This window comes from Trachemys scripta, chromosome 25 (assembly GCF_013100865.1).
Source record: "Trachemys scripta elegans isolate TJP31775 chromosome 25, CAS_Tse_1.0, whole genome shotgun sequence".
In the NCBI taxonomy this organism is placed as follows: domain Eukaryota; kingdom Metazoa; phylum Chordata; order Testudines; family Emydidae; genus Trachemys; species Trachemys scripta.
Window position 1 is genome coordinate 6,183,382 of NC_048322.1, and position 20,888 is coordinate 6,204,269.

The following is a 20,888-nucleotide window of genomic DNA, read 5'->3' on the forward strand; positions in this document are numbered from 1 at the left end:
CTTTGAGCAGGGGGTTGGGCTAGATACCTCCTGAGGTCTCTTCCAACCCTAATCTTCTATGATTCTAAACCCGGACCCTGTGGTCCCTAGCCACTAGCCCATAGAGTTACCCCATTCCCTCCCTCAACACTGGCATTACAGAGGTAACCCATTTACTGCCCCTGAGTGGGTGTTATAACCTAGTGTGACGCTTCCTTAGTGCGGTTGTTGAGGAAGCATCAAACCCCTCTGGATAATTTATTATTCTTAATTATTATGGATGATTTCTGTTCCTGTAGGGCCCGTCCCCCACTCGATGCTGTACAAACCGCTTCCGATCTACGTACCAGACATCAGCCGGATGGATACCGGTCAGCGCAATTGATCGTGGTCTCAACCCAGCCCACCCGTCGTCAAGACAAACGCAGGCCTGACTTACTGGCCGTGGGACTCTCTCCAGAAAAGCAGGTACGCAGAAAAGGATTTGGGTGAGCATGGGGGGATAATCATCTGATGGTGAGGACGTGACAGGCAAAAGGTCAACTGAGATCCAGGGGTGATCCTTTGACAGGCCTAGTAGATTGGGGGGCAGTAGACATGAGAGAGACAGGACATTGTCAGAAGCAAACCCGGGGAACATGGGAGGGATGAAATTAATATCAGGTGGGTGCATGACCGGCTGAAAGACCGGACTCGAAGAGTAGTTATCAAGTGATCACTGTCAGACTGGGAGGGCGAAACTAGTGGGATACCGCCAGGGTCAGTCCTGGATCTGGGACGATTCAGTATTTTCATGACCAACTTGGATAATGGAGTGGGGTGTAGGCTTAGAAAATCTGCAGATGACCCCAAGCGGGAAGGGGGTGCAAACGTGTGTGTGAGATCTTTGGGTCTTCTGAGCCCTGTGGGTGTGTCTCTTAGTGAGAGAGAGCTGTGTGTCTGTTGGTGTGTGCAATTTGTGTGGTGTTTGTGAGTCTCCAGGTCTGGTGTGTGTTGTGGGGCGGGGGAAGTCTGTATATGTCTGTACTATCGGTGTGTGTTTGCGGGTCTGTCTGTGTGTGTTTGTGGGTCTGTGTGTGTGACAGATCTTAGTGTGTTTGTCTCTGTAGGTCTCTGTGTGGGGCCAGACCCCCAGGGACTGGTTGCCAGACAGCACTAGTGCAGGCAGGGCCAGGACTCCTGGGTTCTCTCCCTGGCTCTGGGAGGGGAGTGGGGGCTGGTGGGTTAGAGCAGGAGGGGCTGGGAACCAGGACTCCCGGGTTCTCTCCCTGGCTCTGCGAAGGGAATGAGGTCTAGTGGATAGAGCAGGGGGGGGCTGGGAGCCCAGGACTCCTGGGTTCCATTCCTCTCTCTGTATCACATCTGGGATGACTGCAACTTTCCAAGGAGATGGGATGGGGGGCAGGTACATTTCCCCCCAGTGCCGGCCCCACAGCCTCTTCCTTCAGGCCGGTTCCGGCTCTGCAGTCTTCTTTTTCTTCCTGTTGCTGGGAAATCTTTCTCTCAGAGCTGGGGATGGCCGATCCCACTGTAGAGCAGAGCCAAGGCCCAGCTGGAGGGGGAATTTGCCCGTTCCTCTTCTCCTGAAATGAAACTCAGGAATTTCCCAGTGGGGCCCCGGACAGGAAGAACAGAGTGGGGAATGGGACATGGGGGCCCAATCTGGCATCAAGTGCCAGGGCAGGAGACTGGCTGGGCTGGCAGGGACTGTGGGTCGGGAGTGAGGGGCACCGGCAGGGCTGGGCTAGCAGGGGCTGCGGGTCGGGAGTAAGGGGCACTGGCAGAGCTCAGGGGGAGCCCAGGGCTGGGCTAGCAGGGGCTGCGGGTCAGGAGTGAGGGGCACCGGCAGAGCTGGGGGGCAGGACTGGGCTAGCAGGGGCTGCAGGTCGGGAGTGAGGGGCACTGGTATTCACACTCCCAGCACCTACCCCCCCTCCGTTTCGTGGGATCCAGGCCTGTGTGAGCCGGGGTGCCCAGGTCAGGGCAGGCTGCAGAAGGGAGCGCAGATCCTCCTCCGACTGCCGGGTAACACTGAAGTTAAATTCCCCAACCAGTCCCAGACCGTGCTTCTGATCCCCCACACTGCTTATCGAGATGCAAAAAAGAAATCGCCCAGTCATCTTACTGCATTCCAGTTCTCTGCCTCCCAGTCAGCACCTGGGTCCAGTCCAGTGAGAAGTAATTAAAAAACTCTGCTCCCATAGACAAAATGTTCTTCTGACCCCAAAGGATCAGCCATATCACCAGGTCCATATAGGTTTGGATCTTACCCAAAATACCACGCTGTCAGCCAAATCCTTTAGTGTCTAAAACTAAAGGTTTATTATAAAGAAACAAGAAAAGACAAGGAGAGAGACGTCAAATGGTAAAACAGTCACATACATACAAAGACTTCAGAGTCCATATATTAGGTTCCTAGCAGTATTGGTGAGTTTGCTGGCTTGAAAGTCCCTCTGGAACACATCCAGAGCTTGGATGGGTCATGCAGCAGTTCTGCAGAAAAGGACCTGGGGGGTTACAGTGGACGAGAAGCTGGATATGAGTCAGCAGTGTGCCCTCATTGCCAAGAAAGCTAACAGCATATTGGGCTGTATTAGTAGGAGCGTTGCCAGCAGGTTGAGGGAAGTGATTATTCCCCTCTATTCAGCACTGGTGAGGCCACACCTGGAGTATTGCATCCAGTTTTGGGCCCCCCACTACAGAAGGGATGTGGACAAATTGGAGAGAGTCCATCAGAGAGCAACGAAAATTATTAGGTGGCTGGGGCACATGACTTACGAGTCAAGGCTGAGGGAACTGGATTGTCTGCAGAAGAGAAGAGTGAGGGGGCATTTGATAGCAGCCTTCAACTACCTGAAGCGGGGTTCCAAAGAGGACTGTTCTCAGTGGTGGCAGATGACAGAACAAGGAGCAATGATCTCAAGTTGCAGTGGGGGGGTCTAGGTTGGATATCAGGAAAAACTATTTCACTAGGAGGGGGGTGAAGCACTGGAATGTGTTACCTAGGGAGGTGGTGGAATCTCCATCCTTAGAGGTATTTAAGGCCTGGCTTGTAAAAGCCCTGGCTGGGATGAATTAGTTGGGGTTGGTCCTGCTGGGGACTGGACTAAATACCTCCTGAGGTCCCTTCCAACCCTAATCCTCTATGATTCTGTGATTCAGTCCTGTGTTCGGAGCTTCAATTTGTAGAAAGCTTCCTCCAGAGGTAAGAAGCAGGACTGAAGACAAAATGGAGAAGATGCAGCTGCCTTTTATAGTCTCTAGCCACACGGCCTGCGCTTCCTTTGTTTCCAACACAAGCTGCCCAGCTCATGGCTTGGAAGCCTTTTCTGTCCACAGGCACACCCCTGCATGCCTTGCCGAGTCAGAGTGTCCCTTGCCTTCTCTCAATGAGTCCATTGTATAGCTGATGGTCCTTAATGGGCCATCAAGCAGGCTAGACAGTGCTGACACCCAAACTGTCTGGGGGTGTCACCCAGAAGCATAGCACAAGTTTTGAAATACAGACATACATACATATCTATAACTCATAATACAGAGGTGATACAAGCCATAAATGAGATTATCATATCTGGCAAATCATAACAGTTTTGCAGATACCTTACATTGCATATCTGGCATGACACATTGCAAATTTACAATATTAATATTCATAATATCCTCAAGTGTCCCCCAGATTTCATACAGCATCACAGCCTGTACACGCCTGTGGCTGACGTCTCTGCACTGGTTACATTTGAGGCAGCTCCCCACTCTCTTAGCATTGGGCTCAGGCTCTGAGCAGACTCAGGCAGTGTTGCTGATGCTCAAAGCACAATTTGAAGGTTTTCTCTGTAACTGTCACAGAGTCACCGGGCGATGCTCTGGAACTGCTCCATACGAAGCCAGTCAGGACTCTGGGGGAGCCTCCTCTCTCTGAGCATATTGTCACCAGGACAAGAAGCTTACTCAGCTTCCACCTTCCTGGGGCTGACTTTGGAGCATTCAGCCTCCCCTTCCACACCGTGCGCTTCCTGCAGCGAATCCACCTTGGTGGGGCTCCTGGGGAAGCCAAGGGGCCCTGCACCCCAACTCCACAGTCAGATGTGACTCTCAGCCAGCGTAAAACAGATGGTTTATTAGTCGTCAGGAACACAGCGGAGAACAGAATTTGTTAGCACAAAAAGGGCAAAGAAGAGAAGAACTTCAAAAATCCAAATTGAACATTTCAAAAGGGTTTTTTTGGAACAAAACACTTCAACTGATCTGAAATGGAAAAAAAAAATCTTTTTTGGTCTGCAAATATTTTTTGAGCTTTTGACTTTTTTTGGCCCGGATTCGAGCTGGGGGGAAATTTCAGCCTCTTGAAAATATTTGCAGGATGGGAAAATCCATTCTCCCCCCCCCTCCCCAACGCTGCGGAGAAAAGGACATTGATTTGTTTCAGTTTCTAAAGAAAAACTTGTTTCTGTTGGACCTCCAGAAAAGGCCCCTAATCTTCACACAGGTGCTTGACTTTAGGCATCTGGGTTGTGCCCTCCATTTGTATATGGTTAAACTGGTGCATTAAGAGAATAACTCCAATCCAATTTCATGCTTCAGGCCTTCAGCTGGCCACCAGCAGTGGTCAGGAAGAAATGTTTCCCCAATGCACAATTGGTCAGATATATCTGGGATTTTTTTTTTTTTTATCCTTCCTCTGCAGCCTCAGAGGATGGCCACAGCAGGACACCAGACAGGAAGATCAGACAGCAGAGTATTTGAAGCCACTGGGATTTTGACATGTTACATTCTAAGGAGCCCTGTAGAGGTGAGTCAGGACCGACCTGGGTTCTATTCCTGGCTTGGCCACTGGATGACCTTGAGTAAAGCCACTCCACTGATCTCTGCCTCAGTTTCCCCATCTGCTACAGAGAATATGGAAAAGTACCTGGAGAGCTGCTGATGAGAGTGAGGTGGTGTTACTGTGAAATCTAAAGTGATATAACCATGGTGGCAAAATCGGCACCGATGAAGTGGAAAGTGTCTTATCTTGGTCTGAGATTAATTTCACATAGGTCGTAAGTTTTGTTCTGTTTGTACAGCCCCTAGCACAGGCAGGGGGGCATGATGGGGACTGCTAGGCGTGTATGGAAATATCAGTACAAATAGTTTAAGCATATGGATCATTCAAACCCCACTCCACTCGCATTCATCTTTCTTGTAATCTGTATCACTGGGGGGAATTGCGCTTGAAATATTATCAGAGCTGGGGAGAAAATATTTTGGAGCTGTTTCCTGTGAAGCCTGACCCAGCAGTTGGACTAGGCCCGGACTCCTGGGTCCTATTCCCAGACCTGCTGCTGGGATCCAGTTACAGTCAACTTTTTTTACCCAAATCACTCCGTGGTACCCCCAACAAAGGCGTTGTGATCAACTTACATTTTTTAAATTATTTCACCGTAAAAATAGATTCCCCCCCCAATCAAAACTGCAAAAAACTTACCAAATAATACTTTTTTCAGTAAAACTCAATTTGAAGTGAAATTGACTCCCCCGTCCCAAAAATCAGTGAAATTAAAACTAAACTCGCTCATTTCCTTCCAGTGAAATTGACCCAAAGACTCAGGTTTCATCTCAATTACTGTACATCTAAATTTGAGTGATGTTGACCCAAAATAGCAGTGATTTGTCTCAATTGTTTTTAAATTAAACTTAAATGTGCACATTTCATTCTAATTAAATGGACGCAGAGAAACCGTGATCTGTTGAGTTATTGTAAGTAGATCTAAATTGGCACTTTTCTTTCTAGTGAAATCCACTCCAGGAATCTGTGATCCGCTGAGTTATTGTAAGTAGCTCTAAACTGGCACATAGTCAGTTTGACCCCAAATTGATCCTCTCACTAAATCAAAACTAAATCCACCTCTTTCTTTGGAGGGGAAATTGACACACACTCACGCACACCTCCAAATCAGTCATCGTCTCAATTTCTTTTTAATTTAAGCCCACTCAGGCCTCTTCTGCCTTCTCCTCCCCATGTGCTGAGAAAAGGAAAGCGAAAGCCTGGCTGGCTGCCCAGCCCCGAAGTCTCTGCTTGGGAGGAGCCAGCGAGGTTTCTGCTCACCATGACTCAGGTCAAGTGCTGGCCAGCCCGGGGAGGAGACCAGGAAGTGCCGGGGGTAAAAGGGGGGAACTGAAGGCACTTTTCAGCAAGTTGCGAGAAGTTGGCTGTGGTGGGGACTGGCCCATTGCTCAGAGCTGCGAGCCCGGGGGCGGGGAGAGAAGTGAAACTTACAATAACTTTTTGTTATTGTTTGGGTCGCTTTTTGTTTTTTTGGATCGTGGTTGTGTCTGGCTTCTCCCAACGCCTGAGCCCCCATCAGCTCAGGGCCAGGCAGCCTGGGCAGCGCCCCCCCAAAAAAATAGAAGAGAAGAGGGGAAAAACTACAAGCAATAGGCGCCCCCCCCCCTTGCAGTTGGACGCTGCTGGAAGACAGGTGGGGTGCGGAGACCCGGCTGCTGTGAAGGCGGAGCTGGCTGCAGCGGGGGTGAGTGGGGGGGTGCAGCCCCCAAAGGGTGTTGATGGCTTTTTTTGCGGTGGGAGGGTGTTCCTGCTCTGTTTGGCTGCGGGGAGCTGAGGTATTGGGGCGGGTCTGGGCTGAGAACGGATGCGATGAGGTGAGAGTGGATGGTTTCCGGAAAGCTGGGAGCCAGGACTCCTGGGTTCTCTCCCCGGCTCTGGGAGGGGAGCAGGGTGGGGGGTTGGTAACCAGGACTCCTGGGTTCTCTCCCCGGCTCTGGGAGGGGAGCAGGGTGGGGGATTGGGAACCAGGACTCCTGGGTTCTCTCCCCGGCTCTGGGAGGGGAGTGGGGTGTGGTGGGTTAGGGTGGGGTGGGGGATTGGGAACCAGCACTCCTGGGTTCTCTCCCCGCCCCATGCACTCTGATCTCTCTGCACCACTATTTCCTCTTCCCTCCCGTCTGTGTATTTTTCTGTAAAAACCTAGCTGCTTTCTTCCGAGATCTGCTTCCGCCCCCCCCCCCCCCCCCCCGGCTAGGGCTGCTGATCGAGCTGTGACCCGGGGAGGGGTGGGGTGATATTTCCAGACCTTGCCTCAATTAGGTGTCTCCCGTCCCTGCCCCTCCCCCTCCCTGCAGCTGTGCAAACCCAGTTGAAAGGGGGAGGGGGTGTCACTGAATTACCTCCTCCACCTTTCCCCCATTTAATCCGGCCCCCCTGAGTCGCGAAACCCTAAGCTGGACCCACACTTTTCATCCGCAGAGCTCCGAGGGTGTCAGGCTGGGATTGGGGGGGGGGGAACTGAGGCACAGCATGGGGGAGGGCAGAGACTTGCAGTAGGGAAGCGGGGCTCAAATCTCGGAACAACGCTCCGCTACAAAGATTTGTTTTGGGTTTTGACCCTTTAAAAAACAACCCCCACTTCTTGTGAGCACCGGCCTGAGCGTTTTCCCGAGAGCAGACCTCATGATTCATTTCCCAGCTGTCGAGGGGGGGGGGGGGGGCTTGACGGTTTCGAGACTGTTTATGAATCAGTAGGCCGGGCTCCCAGCCCTCCCCTGCTCTAACCGCTAGACTCCCCTCCCCGAGCCGGGGAGAGAACCCAGGAGTCCTGGCTCCCACCTCCTGCCCCCAAACAGGTCGTATATTGCTTTCCCCAGCCCCCTAAAATACCCCCATTATGGAGCCATCTCCGTAAGTAGTGGAATGGATCTGGGGGATGATATCTGTACCCCCCATATCTTCTTGTTGGGGGTGGGGTGTGTCTGATGTCAGTCCTGGGCCCATTGGCCTGTGGCCCTGCTCTGGAGGTGGCCCACGGGAGCCAGGGCGAGACCCTACACTAACAAACGCCCTGGGTGGAGGAGAGGAGCAGGGTCTGGTGGGTTAGAGCAGGGGGGCTGGGAGCCAGGACTCCTGGGTTCTCTCTCCGGCTCTAGGAGGGGTGGTTAGAGCAGAGGGTGGGGGTTTGGAGCCAGGACTCCTGGGTTCCATTCCAGCTATTTCCAGCCCTGCCTGGCAATAGCTGGGAAGTGCTGAATCACAAGACCCATTTGCTGTGACACTTTCAGCTTCCTGGGGGTGCCAGGGGATGGGGCCTGTTTTCTCGGGGCTGATCTGGGGCCCGTAGCTCATATCTCAGCTCCTCCCCCCACATGAGGGGCTGCAAAATGCGATGGATCGGTGACCCCCATCCTGTGGCCCTCAGGGTTGCTGATTCTGGGGAGGGCAGGGGGAACAAACTGCCTGGGCTTGGTCCTCAATGAAGGAAAACGATACGTCCGGAGGAAGAACAGAGAGGTGATTTTTTTTACCTCTGGATTTGGCCCTGGTGCGAAACTTAAACTCCAAGCTCCCCACCGCAGCGAAAAACACAGCGACGTATCTCGCCAGTTCTCGGTGGTTTTGCCGAACTGTCCCGCTGGGGGCAAAAAGCTTCTAAAAAAGTCAAAACCGGCTTGATATTTCTTTTTGGGGCAGAAAGGATCAAAAGGACGCTTCGAATTTCCTTCCACGGGACATGTTTAAAAATCGCCAAAACCTGTTAAAAACGATTGCGAACCAAACGCCGGATTTCAATGACCTTGTGTTTTTTGTTTAACAATGGCCCAAACATTTTTGTTGCATTGAAATTTATTCCGATCGACTTTTGGTCTGCATCGTAGGCGGTTGAAAAATTGCCCAAACATTAAACACAAAATGAAGATCTATTTGAAACTGCTCTAGGTTGGGCTTTTCTGGGCATTTAATTTTTTTCACATTTGCCAAAACTTTTTTTTTTTTATAAAACCCTCAAAATTGAAACAATTTTTACTCGTGCCGATTTACTCTCCAGTTCACCAAAAACTCTCCCCCCTCCCCCCAAAAAAGTTTGTTTCTTTAACTCCAAATGCTTTCAACCGACGTACAAATGCCGTTTCTCTTCTGTTGGCTTTTGGTCAGCATAGCCGTGCTGCTCAAGTGGTGTTTTTTTCATACCCTTGACCGACATGGCCACACTTTAAGTGTTGAGCAAGTCGGCAAAATATGTGGGAAGAGCATCGAGGATTCAAAAGAACGCGGCAAAACTTATCAGCCCTCTTCAGCTGAGCGAGGATAAGTCGGCAGGTGACTGGATCACCGGGGATCAGACACACAGGACGCCAGAAAAAGGATTGGCTTGGGGTTTTTTTGGATTTCTGCCGCACCGGCCTTTTCGAGACGCCGACCTAAAATTTCAGGGACCAGAAGCAGAAAAGCGTCTGTGATTCGAGGCGTTGAAAGAAACTTTCCATTGTAACCGGAAACGTATTTTGGGGAGGAAAAAAGTCCCCACTTTGATTTAAAAGTTTGGAAACCCAAAGTGGCTTCAAGCCGGGATGGTTTTGTGAGAAAAATGTCAGAACAGTTCCCTTCCCCCCCCCCGACACACCGAGACGAAATATGGGGTGTAACTACCACAAATTCACAACCGATTTCGTTGTCTCCGGATGGGCCTTTTTCTTCCAGGATGGGGGAGGTTTCTTTGTCTCTGATCTCTTCCTAAAACACGGGATTTACCCCAGCTCTAGACATCAGTCCCAAATACCCCCCTCTCAAACAGACCCTCGTTAGCCCTGGAGCTGGGGTGGGGGAGTCGTCACACCGGATCAGGCCCATCTTGTTCAGCATCCCGGCTCTGCCAGCAACCAGCATCGACTGAATCGTAGCTAGGAGCCAGGACCCCTGGGTTCTCTCCCCAGCTGGGGGACTAGTGGTTAAAGCAGGGGGTGGGTGGGAGCCAGGACTCCTGGGTTCTGTCCCCCAGCACTAACCGCTAGTCATTCTCTGTCTCCCTGTTTTCCAGCTCTCCCCTGGAGGATTGGGCTGCGTCGAGGCGCCCCATGGCGGCCGGCAGTGATGCCCCTGCGGCCCCGCCGTGCGCCCGGCTCGCTCGCCTCAAACGCTCCCGCCGTTTGGCGTTCCGCCTCCCCGTTGCGCTGCAGATCAAGGCCCAGGCGCAGCTGCTCCGCCACCGTCCCCCAGAGCCGGCTGGGGCCGCCGCAGCCCCCAGCCTGCCCTCCCCGGCGCCCCCCGCTGGCGACCCCCACGGGGAGCGAGTGGAGCTGGCGCTGCGGGAGGCGGAGGCGGCTCCGGAGCTGGCCCCCGAGGCCGGGCCTGGGTGCGAGGAACTGACCTTGGACCACCTGCTGGAGATCGTGGCCCAGCTGGAGTACCACACCCACCCCGAAGATGGGGTGGAGATCTGCCCCCTCTTCCTCCTGGGCTGCTGCTTCTCTGGGGCCTGCTGCCCCCAGCACCACACCCTGCTGCCCTACCACTGGCAGCTGTGGCAGACGGCCAGCCTCCCGCCTGGCTGGCTGAGCGTCGGGCCCGAGGCCCACGAGACGCTGGAGCGGCTCTACAGCGACCCCGAGCGCACCCTTGTGCGGGCCTCCTACCAGTGAGTGCGCAGCAGGGCAAAGGAGCCAGGACACCTGGGTTTTCGCCCCAGTTCTGGGTGTGGGGGGCAGTGTTTTGGGGCATAGGGGGGCTGGTGGTTTGGGGGCAATAGGGGGCAGTGGGGCTGGGTCTGAGGGTGTAGGGGGCAGGCAGTGGGAGGAATGGGGAGCAGTGGGGCAGATTTTGAGGGGTGGGGAGGCTGGCAGTGTGGGAATAATGGGGGGCAGTAGGGCAGGGTTTGGGGGTGTGGGGGAAGAGGGGCAGTGTTTGGGATGGGGGCTGGAGGTGGGGGAATGGGGGGCAGTGGGGCAGGGTCTGGGGTGTGGGGGTGGCAGTGTGGGGGAAATGAGGGGCAGGATTTGAGGGTGGCGGGGCTAGTGGTGTGGGGGGAATGGGGGCAGTGGGGCAGGGTCTGGGGGTGGCGGTGTGGGGTGAATGGGGGGGCAGTGGGATAGGGTTTGAGGGTGGCGGGGCTGGCGGTGGGGGGGGGAATGGGGACAGTGGGGCAGGGTTTGGGGGAATAGGGGGCAATGGGCAGGGTTTGGGGGCGGGGGGCTGGCGGTGTGGGGGGAACCAGGGGCAGCGGGGTAGTGTTTTGGGGTGTGAAGGCACTGGCTGTTTAGAGGGCAGTGAGCGGGTATTGGGGGGCAGTTGGGGGTGATGGGCAGGTCGGTCCATGCCCCGGCAGTGTCTCCCCCCCCCCAGGGATGGGGGGCAGCCCCCGCTGACCCCCGTCTCCCCTTGGCCCGGCAGGGGGGTCGCCTTCGACATCGACCTGGTGGCCATGCAGGTGTGGAACAGCCCCCGCTTCAGCCGGGTCCGGCGCCTCGGCACCTCGTCCGCACCTGGCTCCCCCTTCGGCACCACCCACGTCTACTACTGGCGAGCGCTCGGCGGCTGGGAACCGTACAGCCAGGTGCGCTGGACGCCGGGGTTCCCTCCCCGCAGCAGGGGCAGGGAGCCCGGACTCCTGGGTTCTCTCCCTGGCTCTGGGACGGGAGTGGGGGCAGGTGGGTCAGAGCGGCGGGGCTGGGAGCCAGGACTCCTGGGTTCTCTCCCCAGCTCTGGGAGGGGAGTGGGAGCTGGTGGTTAGAGCAGGGGGGGCTGGGAGCCAGGACTCCTGGGTTCTATCCCTGGCTCTGGGAGGAGAGTGGGGGCTGGTGGGTTGGGGCAGGGAGCCAGGACTCCTGGGTTCTCTCGCCGGCGCTGACCCCTTCTCTCTCTGCCCCCAGCCCTTCACGGAGAGCATTGAGACGGCGCTGTGGAGCGGGCAGCAGGAGGCGCTGTGCAGCACGGCCGAGCACAGCTACCAGCTTAACCTGCGGGCCGGCTACCAGCGCAACCTGGCTACGGGCACCCTGCGCCCCCTGCGGGCCCGGCCCGTCTTCCGCGCCCCCGCCCTGCTGCTGCCGGAGCTACGGTAACTCCCCCTCCCCATCCCGCCGCGACACACCTCCCTTCCCCCCGAGCCCTGCTCCCGGCCCCCTGACCCCCTGCCTTGCCCCCGCAGGACGCTCTCCGGCAGCCTGTACCTGGGCCCCCCGCCAGCCCCGGGCCCCCCCCCGGCGCAGCCCTACCCCGAGACCTGGGTGCCACTGGCCCCCGGGCAGGACTGGCACCAGGCTCCGGTGGCGGTGGAGGAGCGCGGCTTCCGCCTCATCTACGGGCTCTTCCACAAGAGCCTGCCCGAGGCACGGTACCGCCTGGAGCGCGTCTGGCGGGTGCAGAACCCCTTCCTGTGGGACAAATACAAGCGGTGAGTGCCCCCCTGCACCCCCCAGGTCTAACTCCTGCATCCAGCACCCCCCAGCACTATCCCCTGTGCCCAGGCCCCCTCAGCCCCCCACCCTGGGACAGGGACAAGCGGTGAGTGCCCCTCCCAGCCCTGCGCCCCCCACACCCGCCAGCTCTAGTTCCAGCAACCAGCATCCCCTAACCTCTCCCCCCTGGGCATCTCCTGGGCTCGTCCAACCTCTTCCTGTGCGACAGGGACAAATGGAAGGGTGCCCTGCTCTAACCACCAGCCCCCACTCCCCTCCCAGAGCCGGGGCGAGAACCCAGGAGTCCGGTGTCTTCCCCTGCAGGAAGCAGAGCCACATGAGCCGGCAGATGTCCCCGGAGCAGCGGCTGCGGAACGAGCGTCACCTCTTCCACGGGACAGCGGCGGGTGTGGTGCCGGCCATCTGCAAACACAACCTGGACCCCCGTCTGTCAGGGAAACACGCCGCCATCTACGGGCAGGGCAGCTACTTCGCCCGCCGGGCCAGCTACTCCCACCGCTACGCGCCCCCGGCCGAAGCCGGCCTGCGCCACGTCTTCCTCTGCAAGGTGCTGGTGGGGCGCTCGGCCCTGGGGCAGCCGGCCCTGCGCCGGCCCCCGCCCCTGGACCCCGGCGACCCAGCCAGCGACCTGTATGACTCGTGCGTGGACAGCCTGAGCGACCCCCAGATCTACGTTGTCTTCGACAACGACCAGTGCTACCCCTACTTCCTCCTCCAGTACCGCGAGCTGGAGGAGGTGGTGAAGGTGGACTGAGGAAGAACCCAGGAGTCCTGCGGCCAACCCCAGCTGGAGTGAGGGGGAAAGAACCCAGGAGTCCTGCGGCTGCCCTCTGGATTTTCCGGCTCTGTCTTCAAGGGGGGATGGGGCTGCCCCCCCAGGAGATGACGGTGTGGGGTGGATACAAGGAGGCCAGAGGGACAGGATGTCCTGTGGAAGGGGCCAGTGCAGCCGTGATTGGTCTGGGTTGGGTCCAGCCGGAAGTGATGTCACGAGACCCAATCCGTCCGCCTGGGGTCCAGAAGGAAGTGATGTCATTCTACAGCAGGCTGTGATGACATTGGACCCAACCCAGCCGCTCTGGGTCCTGCAGGAAGTGACGTCATGCTACGGGACTCCAGCAGGAAGTGACGTCCGCCAATGGGCTTGGCTGCTCGCAGGCCTTGATGTCACGTATGAAAGCTACGCCAGGCCATGATGTCATTACAGAGCCAACCAACGGGGTGCAGGACCAGTGGGAGGCCCCGCCCACTCTTACAAACCAGATTCTGATTGGACACAAACTAAGCGTGGCCCACAGGAGGCCCCGCCCACTTTGCCAAACCTGCTCCCGATTGGCAGAGAGGGCTGTCTAGCTGAACTTGAACCTGGGACTTGCCTACAGGCGTCTCCTGCTGCTTTACCAAGGGGGCGTGGGGCTGGTTGTAGGGTCCAGGCTTGGGCCAGGGTCCAGGCTTGGGCCTGGCTCCAGCGCCCCCCAGCTGTGCACCAAAGCAATAAACCAGGCGCAGAGCTCAGGCCGTGATGTCCATGTTCTCTGTGGCGTGGGGCTGGAGGTCATGTGTCCCCCTGGGTCACGGTTCCGCTGAGCTGGGCTCAAACAAACCTTGCCTCAGTTTCCCCACCTGGCTCTGTCTTTCCAGCCAGGAGCAGAGCCGGGGGGCCAGGTGTTTCTCCTCTCTCCCCGCTCCGCTAGCAGTTCATGGTTCCTGGCAGGGGCCCCATTCCCCAAGGGAACTAGGCCCCCTCAATCCAGCAGGTGGGGGGGCTCTTCCCTTTCGCCAACCCCCAGCCCCACCTGGCCCATGCCCACAACCAGCACCTTGCTGCCCCCCAACTTCGACTGCACCGCTCCTGTCTCCTCACAGCGCACCTGCTGCTTGCCATCTCTGGCACTGGCCCCGTCCCCGGGTGTGGGGCAGGTCTTCAAGCTCGGGGTGTGGGACTAGAGCACTACGTGGGTCCCTTCCAGCTGGGGAGAGAACCCAGGCATCCTGGCTCCCAGCCCCCCCTGCTCTAACGCTCTAACCCACCAGCCCCCACTCCCCTCCCAGAGCCAGAGAGAGAACCCAGGAGTCCTGGCTCCCACTGCCCCCTGCTTTCACCCAGGTGTCCTGCCGTTCACACCTGAGGTTGTCTCTCCAGTAAGGCCCTCACACCTGTACCCCCGTCCCCTCACCGTCAGGGGGCTCGTATCTGGCGCCTGCCCCATTTCCCCAGGGCCCGGTCGGCTGCTCGCCCCTGCTGCAGACGGGGCCAACCCCCAGATGCTGCTCAGCGGCCCGGGGCCCAGCCCCCTCTGTGCCACGGGCTGGGCCGGCAGCCCTGGTTCCTCTCGGCCTCGCCCGCAGGGACATTATACCCCCCCCCCCCCCCTTGTCGTGCGACCAGGCGGGAGCAGGCCCGCTTTGTTCAGTGAGTCCCGCGCCCGGTTTGCCATGATGGGGCCGCCAGCTGCTGCCCACACACTGGCCTTTCCCTGCTACGCCGGGATCGATTCGGAGCTGACGGCAGCACTGACCGGGCGGGCTTGCCAGATTCAGCCCTGGCCACCTTGGGAAACAGTTCTTGAATGCGGCTGCCCGGAGCCGCTGCGAGACCGGCTATGTGGGGCAGGAGAGAGAGATGAGTGTGGGGGAGCAGCGAGGGGGGCGGGGGGGCTGGACAGAGAGCGCGAAGGGGGGGCGTGGGGACAGATGGGGCTGTGTGGGACGGATGGACAGAGACGGGTAGATGGATAGAGGATGCTTGGGAACGGATACTTGGGTGCAGGGGGACAGCCAGATGGGCACCTGGGGTTGGACAGGTGTGCGGGTACAGGCGGACGAGCAGGGACCTATACAGGGATGGACAGCTGCGGGTGACAGGCGGATGAGCACAGACGGACAGGCAGGAGTGAGGGGATGGACAGGCAGGTGCGTGGGGACAGGCGGACATGCAGGGACAGACAGGAACAGGCAGGCGTGAGGGGATGGACAGGTCCGTGGGGACAGACGAACGTGCAGGGACGGGCATGCGGCAAAGCCAAGAGGAGCGGCGGGCTGGGGAGGTCTTTGGGGAGCGGCTTCCCGCTGTGGGGGCACGGGGCCCTGCCCGGCTACGGGGGTAGGGAAACCCCCGTCCCGCCCCCAAACACAGCCGGAGGCGGGGTCACGTAGCCAAGGAAACGGTGCCTTTATTCCGCGCAGTTTAAACAAGAAGTGATGCGAACTGGCGACAATCCGGAGTGACTCCCGGCGCGCTCCCACCCGCCCAGCCCCCTCCAAGCCAGACCGCAGCGAGGTAGAACTGCCCCCCTGCCCCGCTTTGGGATGGGGGGTGACCTTCCCAGGCTGGGGGGGGGGGGCTGCCCCCACAGTGGGGTGCTGAGGGGAGAGGCTGGCGGTGTGCACCCCATACAGTATGTGTGTATATATATATATATATATTCATATTTATAGAATAGCCGGCAGGGCGGGGGTCCAAGCGCAGGACCCCCCCGTCACCCGCCCAGGCTACGTACCCACCCCCCAGGAGGTGGGGGGGGGAGGGGGGTCCCATCTGGACAGAGCAGGGTCGAGGCAGGTTTAGTGCCCCCCTCCCCCGGGGAAAGAGAGAGGGGGGGAGGGGGCTGCCCCCTGCCCGCGGGAGGGGAGGGGTCCCCCTCAGTCGTCGATACAGATCACCTCGCCGGCCCGGGGCTCCTTTTTCTCCAGGGGCTCGGCGTCCCGCTCCCTCTTCACCAGCACCGGGGGGCCGTTGGTGGCGGCTGCGGGGAAGAGGGAGCGTGTGAAAAGAGAGAAACGCACCAGCCACCGCTCCTCTCCTAGAGCCAGGGAGAGAACCCAGGAGTCCTGGCTCCCACTCCCCCCTGCTCTAACCCACCAGCCCCCACTCCAGTCCCAGAGCCGGGGAGAGAACCCAGGTGTTCTGGCTCCCGCCCCCCACTCTAACCCACCAGCCCCCACTCCCCTCCCAGAGCCGGGGAGAGAACCCAGGAGTCCTGGCTCCCAGCCCGCACCCCCTAAACCACCAATCCCCACTCCTCTCCCAGAGCCGGGGAGAGAACCCAGGAGTCCTGGCTCCCAGCCCCCACCACCATGCGCTGGACCCACAGGGGCTGACCTGTGATGAAGGACCCGGCGGGCATGTGGCTGTAGTTGGCCCCCCCCGTGGGCAGGGCTCCGGCACTGAAGGAGCCCCCGAAGCTCTGGGGGGTGGCGTATGGGCCCGGTGGGAAGGCCTGGAAGAGAAGGTGGGGGGCAGTGAGCTCCCCAAGGGCCATGGGGGGTGGATCAGGGCATTATGGGGTCTGTGGGGCCAGGGCCAAGACCCCCATTTGTTACAAGACCCATGGGTGTGTGGCCAGGCCCCCCCCAGGCATTACGGTACCCATGGGAGCAGAGCTAAGCACCCCCCAGTAGTTATGAGGCCCATGGGGATGTGGCCCAGGCATTATGGGGCCCACGGGGCCGTGGCCAAGCCCCCGCAGGTGTTACCGGGGCGGTCTGCGTCTCGTTGCCCTTGTTGGCCAGGCGGCTAAGGATGCTGCGCTCGGACATCTGGAGGCGGGCGGCGATGGGCGGGATGCGGGACAGCGTGGCCGGCAGGCGTGTCACGTCGGCCTTCATGTCGCTCAGCAGCTCCTCCAGCTGGTTGAGCACTGGGGCGCGGAGAGACAGAGAGAGGGGGAGAGGCGTCAGGCGGGGCGTGGGGGCCTGGCCGGCTGCCCGGCGGTGTCCCCGCCCCGCCAGGGCCGAGCCAGCCCGGACGCCAGAGGCAGAGAAGGGCCCTGCCCCATCTCCCCAACCTCCATGTCAGGTCGGCTCAGCCCAGAGACCATCGAGTGGGGAGGGACATTACTCCAGAGATACTCGGGGGATGAATACTCCAGAGATACTTGGGGGATTACTCAGGAGAAAGAATACTCCAGAGATACTCAGGGGGATGAAAACTCCAGAGATACTCAAGTGGTGATATTCAGGGGGATGAATACACCAGAGATACTCAAGGGGATGAATATGCTGGAGATACTCAAGAGGAGAAATACACCGTGACACTCGGGGAGAAATACACTGGAGATATTCAGCGGGGACCGATGTACCAGAGATACTTAAGAGGATGAATACACCAGAGATACTCACATGATACTCGGGACAGGAATACACCAGAGATACCCGTCAGGTGTGGGGGGGAGGGGTGTGATGGTGGAGTAATGCACCAGAGATACGCAGGAGGAAGTACACCAGAGACACTCACATGATACTCAGGGTTAGGGAGGGAGGTGAAATAAACCAGAGATAATTCTTGGGGGAGAAATACACCAGAGATACTCACATGATACTTGGGGAGAAATACACAAGTGATACCCAAGAGATACTCAAAGGATACTCGAGAGATACACCAGCAATACTCAGGGCACACACCAGCGATACTCAGGGCACACACCAACGATACTCAGCAGATACTCAGGGCATACACCAGCAATACTCAGCGCACACATCAGCGATACTCAGCAGATACTTGGAGGATAGTCATCAGATACACTAGAGATACTCCAGGCATACCCATCTGATACTCAGGGGATACACTGGAGATACTTAGCTGATACTCGAGTGATACCCCAGAAATACTTAGCCAATGCTTGGGGGGATACTCAGCAGAAGTTTGGGGGATACTCAGCAGATACACAAAGAGATACTCAGAGGATACACCAGAGATACACAGAGCAGGATTAAGGAGACAACCGAACACAGCGGCATTTCTGATCACAACCCCACTTTAATGATTCAGAGAGCACGGTACAGAGGATGCTTTGGACGTTACAGACACCGTCCTCTCCGCGCCCGCCTGCCCGCCCTCCTCTTACCCTTGTGAAGTACGGCGTTGGCAGGCTTGTTGCCAGCCAGGGACTCCTTGGACAAGTGCTGGTGGCTCTCGGCCAGACACTCGACCTCGGCAAAGCGGGTGTTGAGCGCCATGGCCGGGTGGCTGGGGTCCTGGGTCATGTTCAGGTAGGCGGCTCGGCGCAGCTGCTCCTCGATCACCAGCGCCTGCTCCAGGAGCTGCGGGGAAGGGGGCAGGAGAGTCAGCTGAGCCGCCTGCAACCCACAGGGTCACAGGGCTCACGGACGGTCACCAGCCGTCCTGCTCTGACCCTCTACACCCCACTCCCCTCCCAGCGCCGGGGAGAGAACCCAGGAGTCCTAGCTCCCAGCCCCCACTGCTCTAACCACTAGCCCCCACTGTCCTCCCAGAGCCGGGGAGAGAACCCAGGAGTCCTGGGTCCCAGCCCCCGCTGCTCTAACCCATCAGCCCCCCACTCCTGTTCCAGAGCCGGGGAGAGAACCCAGGAGTCCTATGTTAGGATTCTCCTCTCCCAGGGGCATTGTGTCCCTGCTGTTAAGAGCAGTCCTGGGCGCTGCCGCCCACCCAGCCCCGCTGACTCTGGGAGTCAGGAGGGTTCCCCACTTCCCGCTCCTACCTTGAACCTCCTGGCCAGGAACTTGTTCTTCATCTCCAGGAAATTCCCCTTGTTGGCCTCGGTTTTGAAGGGCTCGTTGATGATGGTGAACTGGGCGTCGTTCTGGATGTCCTGCCAGCGAGCATAGCCGTGCCTGGTCCGGGCGGGGGGGCGCTAAGGATCCTGCCGGGCTGCGGACGGGGGCTGCCCCCTTCGCCTCTCCCTCCCACTCCCAACCAGACACTCTGCCGATGGCTCACGGGAGGGGAGAGGCTCGGGGACGCGTCAGAGAACCTGCCAGGAATGGGGGTGCCAGGAAAGCTTGGCTGGGCAGCTCTCCGGGGTGGGAGGAGACCGGGCAGGCTGGGCAACTGGTTCAAAACAACCAGGCTCCCTGGAACTTGCGGGTATCAGTCCTGGCACTGGGGCATTAAGTAGCATCCTGCGGCAGGGAGTTCCACAGGGAAACTGGGTTTGGGAATTGGTGATATCCAGTGGCAGGGAGTTCCACAGGGAAATTGGGTTTTGGGATCAGTGATATCCAGTGGCGGGGAGTTCCACAGGGAAACTGGGATTTGGGATCAGTAATATTCAATGGCAGGGAGTGCCACAGGGAAATTGGGTTTTGGGATCAGTGATATCCAGTGGCAGGGAGTTCCACAGGGAAAATGGGTTTTGGGGATCGGTGATATCCAGTGGCAGGGAGTTGCACAGGGAAATTGGGTTTTGGGATTGGTAATATGCAGTGGCAGGGAGTTCCACAGGGCAATTGGGTTTTGGGATCAATGATATCCCATGGCTTGCGGGTTGCGTGCAGGGGGTGGGGAATTGCATGCTGGGATCGATTAGAGACTTTGAAATTTGTGCGCAGCGGGTGTGGGGGGGCTGCCCGATCTCAGATTCCCCGTCCCCAGAGCCAGGCCGCGGTGAAGGATACAGCACGATGCCAGCCAGTAGCCAGTAGTCGTGGCGACGGTGCCAGATCTCATTCAGCTTCCCGGAGGAGATGGCTGCCCGCTCCTCGTTCTGCCACAGCGTGTGCAGCTCTGCGGAGAAAACAGGGGGGGAGGGAGGCAGGCGGCGTGAGATCCGCGTGTGTGCCCACACCGCCCAGACCCCCCCCGACCGAGATCGCGCCGGGCGCTGCACAGACCGTCCCCCCCCCTCCACGCCCGCTCTCCAGCTGCGAGCCCCGGCACACCAGCAGCTCTCAGGTAGCCTCTCACCTGTGAAGCCACCATCCGCGATGTTGAACATGAACCGGGGCTTGTCGGCCTTGTCTTCCTTCCGCCCGTTGGCCTTGCTCTCCTCCTTGATGTTGCCCGGCTTGGGCTCCTTGCCAGCTTCCTTCTCCATCTTCACCTCTTCTGCAAGCACAAGGCCATCATTAGGAGTCAGAGTCAACGCCCCCAGCTGCTACACCCACAGACCGACCGCTCAGGCCGAAACATTGCCCCTCACCCCCCCACACACCCTGCAGCGGCTGTGTATGAAAGAGCTAATAAGGACGGCCTTTGAAATATCCATCATTAGGGTTCAGAGTTAACGCCCGACGGAGCTGCACGGGGGCAGTTCACGCCATGTGGAAGGAAGTTACCTTTCTTCACCTCGGACCCTTCCCCATCCCCCTTCTCCTTGGGCTCATCGCTGTCAGCAGGTCTCTCTTCAGCCTTCTCCGCCACCGGCTCTTCCGGCCCGGCACCTGGAACCAGATGGCACCGAGACCCGTGAGCCAAGATCAGCCAGGGACAAGCTCGGGAAGGAAGCATCGGGTTAGGACCCGCCTTGGCCACAACCTCCCTGGGCAAGTCCCAGCAATTCTCCCAGCCTCGGTTTCCCCATCTGTCATACAGGCAAAGCGCTGGGTCTCCATCCATCCCTATAGACGCTATACATCCATCCACCCCATAGATGCTCTCCATCGCCATACACTCATCCATCCAGCCCCATAGACACTATCTATCCTTCCTCATATATGTCCATTGACACCAGCTGGGATCTGGCCCCATTGACTCCAATGGGCGTTACCCGACTTCTCCTTCTCCTCCTTGACCAATGGCTCTGCCTCCGGCTCCTTCTCCCCCAGCACCATGGGCTCTTCCTCGTCCGCTTTCGGCTCGCTCTTCTCCCCGGGGGAGGTGGTGGGTGTTGGCTGCTCCAGAGCAGGACCCTGACAGGGAGAGGACACAGATTCGAGGAGGCGAAAATGCTGCGGGAAATCCCCGTTTATCTGCCCCGGAACGAGGGGCGGATTATTACCCTGCGCAGGTGGGGAAACTGAGTCTC

General features: G+C 58.3%; 2 protein-coding genes across 3 annotated transcripts in view; one reads left to right on the forward strand and one right to left on the reverse strand.

Annotated features, from left to right (window-relative positions):
- LOC117869979 (protein mono-ADP-ribosyltransferase TIPARP-like) overlaps positions 1–13,607 on the forward strand; it is a 29,868-nt gene extending 16,261 nt beyond the window's left edge. The window contains exons 2-9 of one of the 2 annotated variants that reach the window (XM_034757090.1): positions 279–447; positions 4,664–4,768; positions 5,750–6,488; positions 9,786–10,382; positions 11,135–11,297; positions 11,614–11,801; positions 11,892–12,137; positions 12,466–13,607. In XM_034757090.1, coding sequence (XP_034612981.1) covers positions 9,823–10,382; positions 11,135–11,297; positions 11,614–11,801; positions 11,892–12,137; positions 12,466–12,916 — 1,608 coding nt within the window. In that variant the 5' untranslated portion in view covers positions 279–447; positions 4,664–4,768; positions 5,750–6,488; positions 9,786–9,822 and the 3' untranslated portion in view covers positions 12,917–13,607. Of the gene's footprint in view, positions 1–278; positions 448–4,663; positions 4,769–5,744; positions 6,489–9,785; positions 10,383–11,134; positions 11,298–11,613; positions 11,802–11,891; positions 12,138–12,465 lie in introns of those variants that run through there. The other variant, XM_034757091.1, reaches the window with a different exon arrangement.
- Positions 13,608–15,313: 1,706 nt separating this feature from the next.
- Positions 15,314–20,888, reverse strand: part of CHD3 (chromodomain helicase DNA binding protein 3) — a 55,009-nt gene continuing 49,434 nt past the window's right edge. Inside the window, exons 27-35 of the mRNA XM_034757095.1 lie at positions 20,631–20,772; positions 20,200–20,304; positions 19,829–19,969; positions 19,540–19,648; positions 18,624–18,756; positions 18,009–18,204; positions 16,639–16,802; positions 16,265–16,382; positions 15,314–15,908 (exon numbers count right to left, since the gene is read on the reverse strand). Coding sequence (XP_034612986.1) covers positions 15,805–15,908; positions 16,265–16,382; positions 16,639–16,802; positions 18,009–18,204; positions 18,624–18,756; positions 19,540–19,648; positions 19,829–19,969; positions 20,200–20,304; positions 20,631–20,772 — 1,212 coding nt within the window. The 3' untranslated portion in view covers positions 15,314–15,804. The remainder of the gene's footprint in view (positions 15,909–16,264; positions 16,383–16,638; positions 16,803–18,008; positions 18,205–18,623; positions 18,757–19,539; positions 19,649–19,828; positions 19,970–20,199; positions 20,305–20,630; positions 20,773–20,888) is intronic.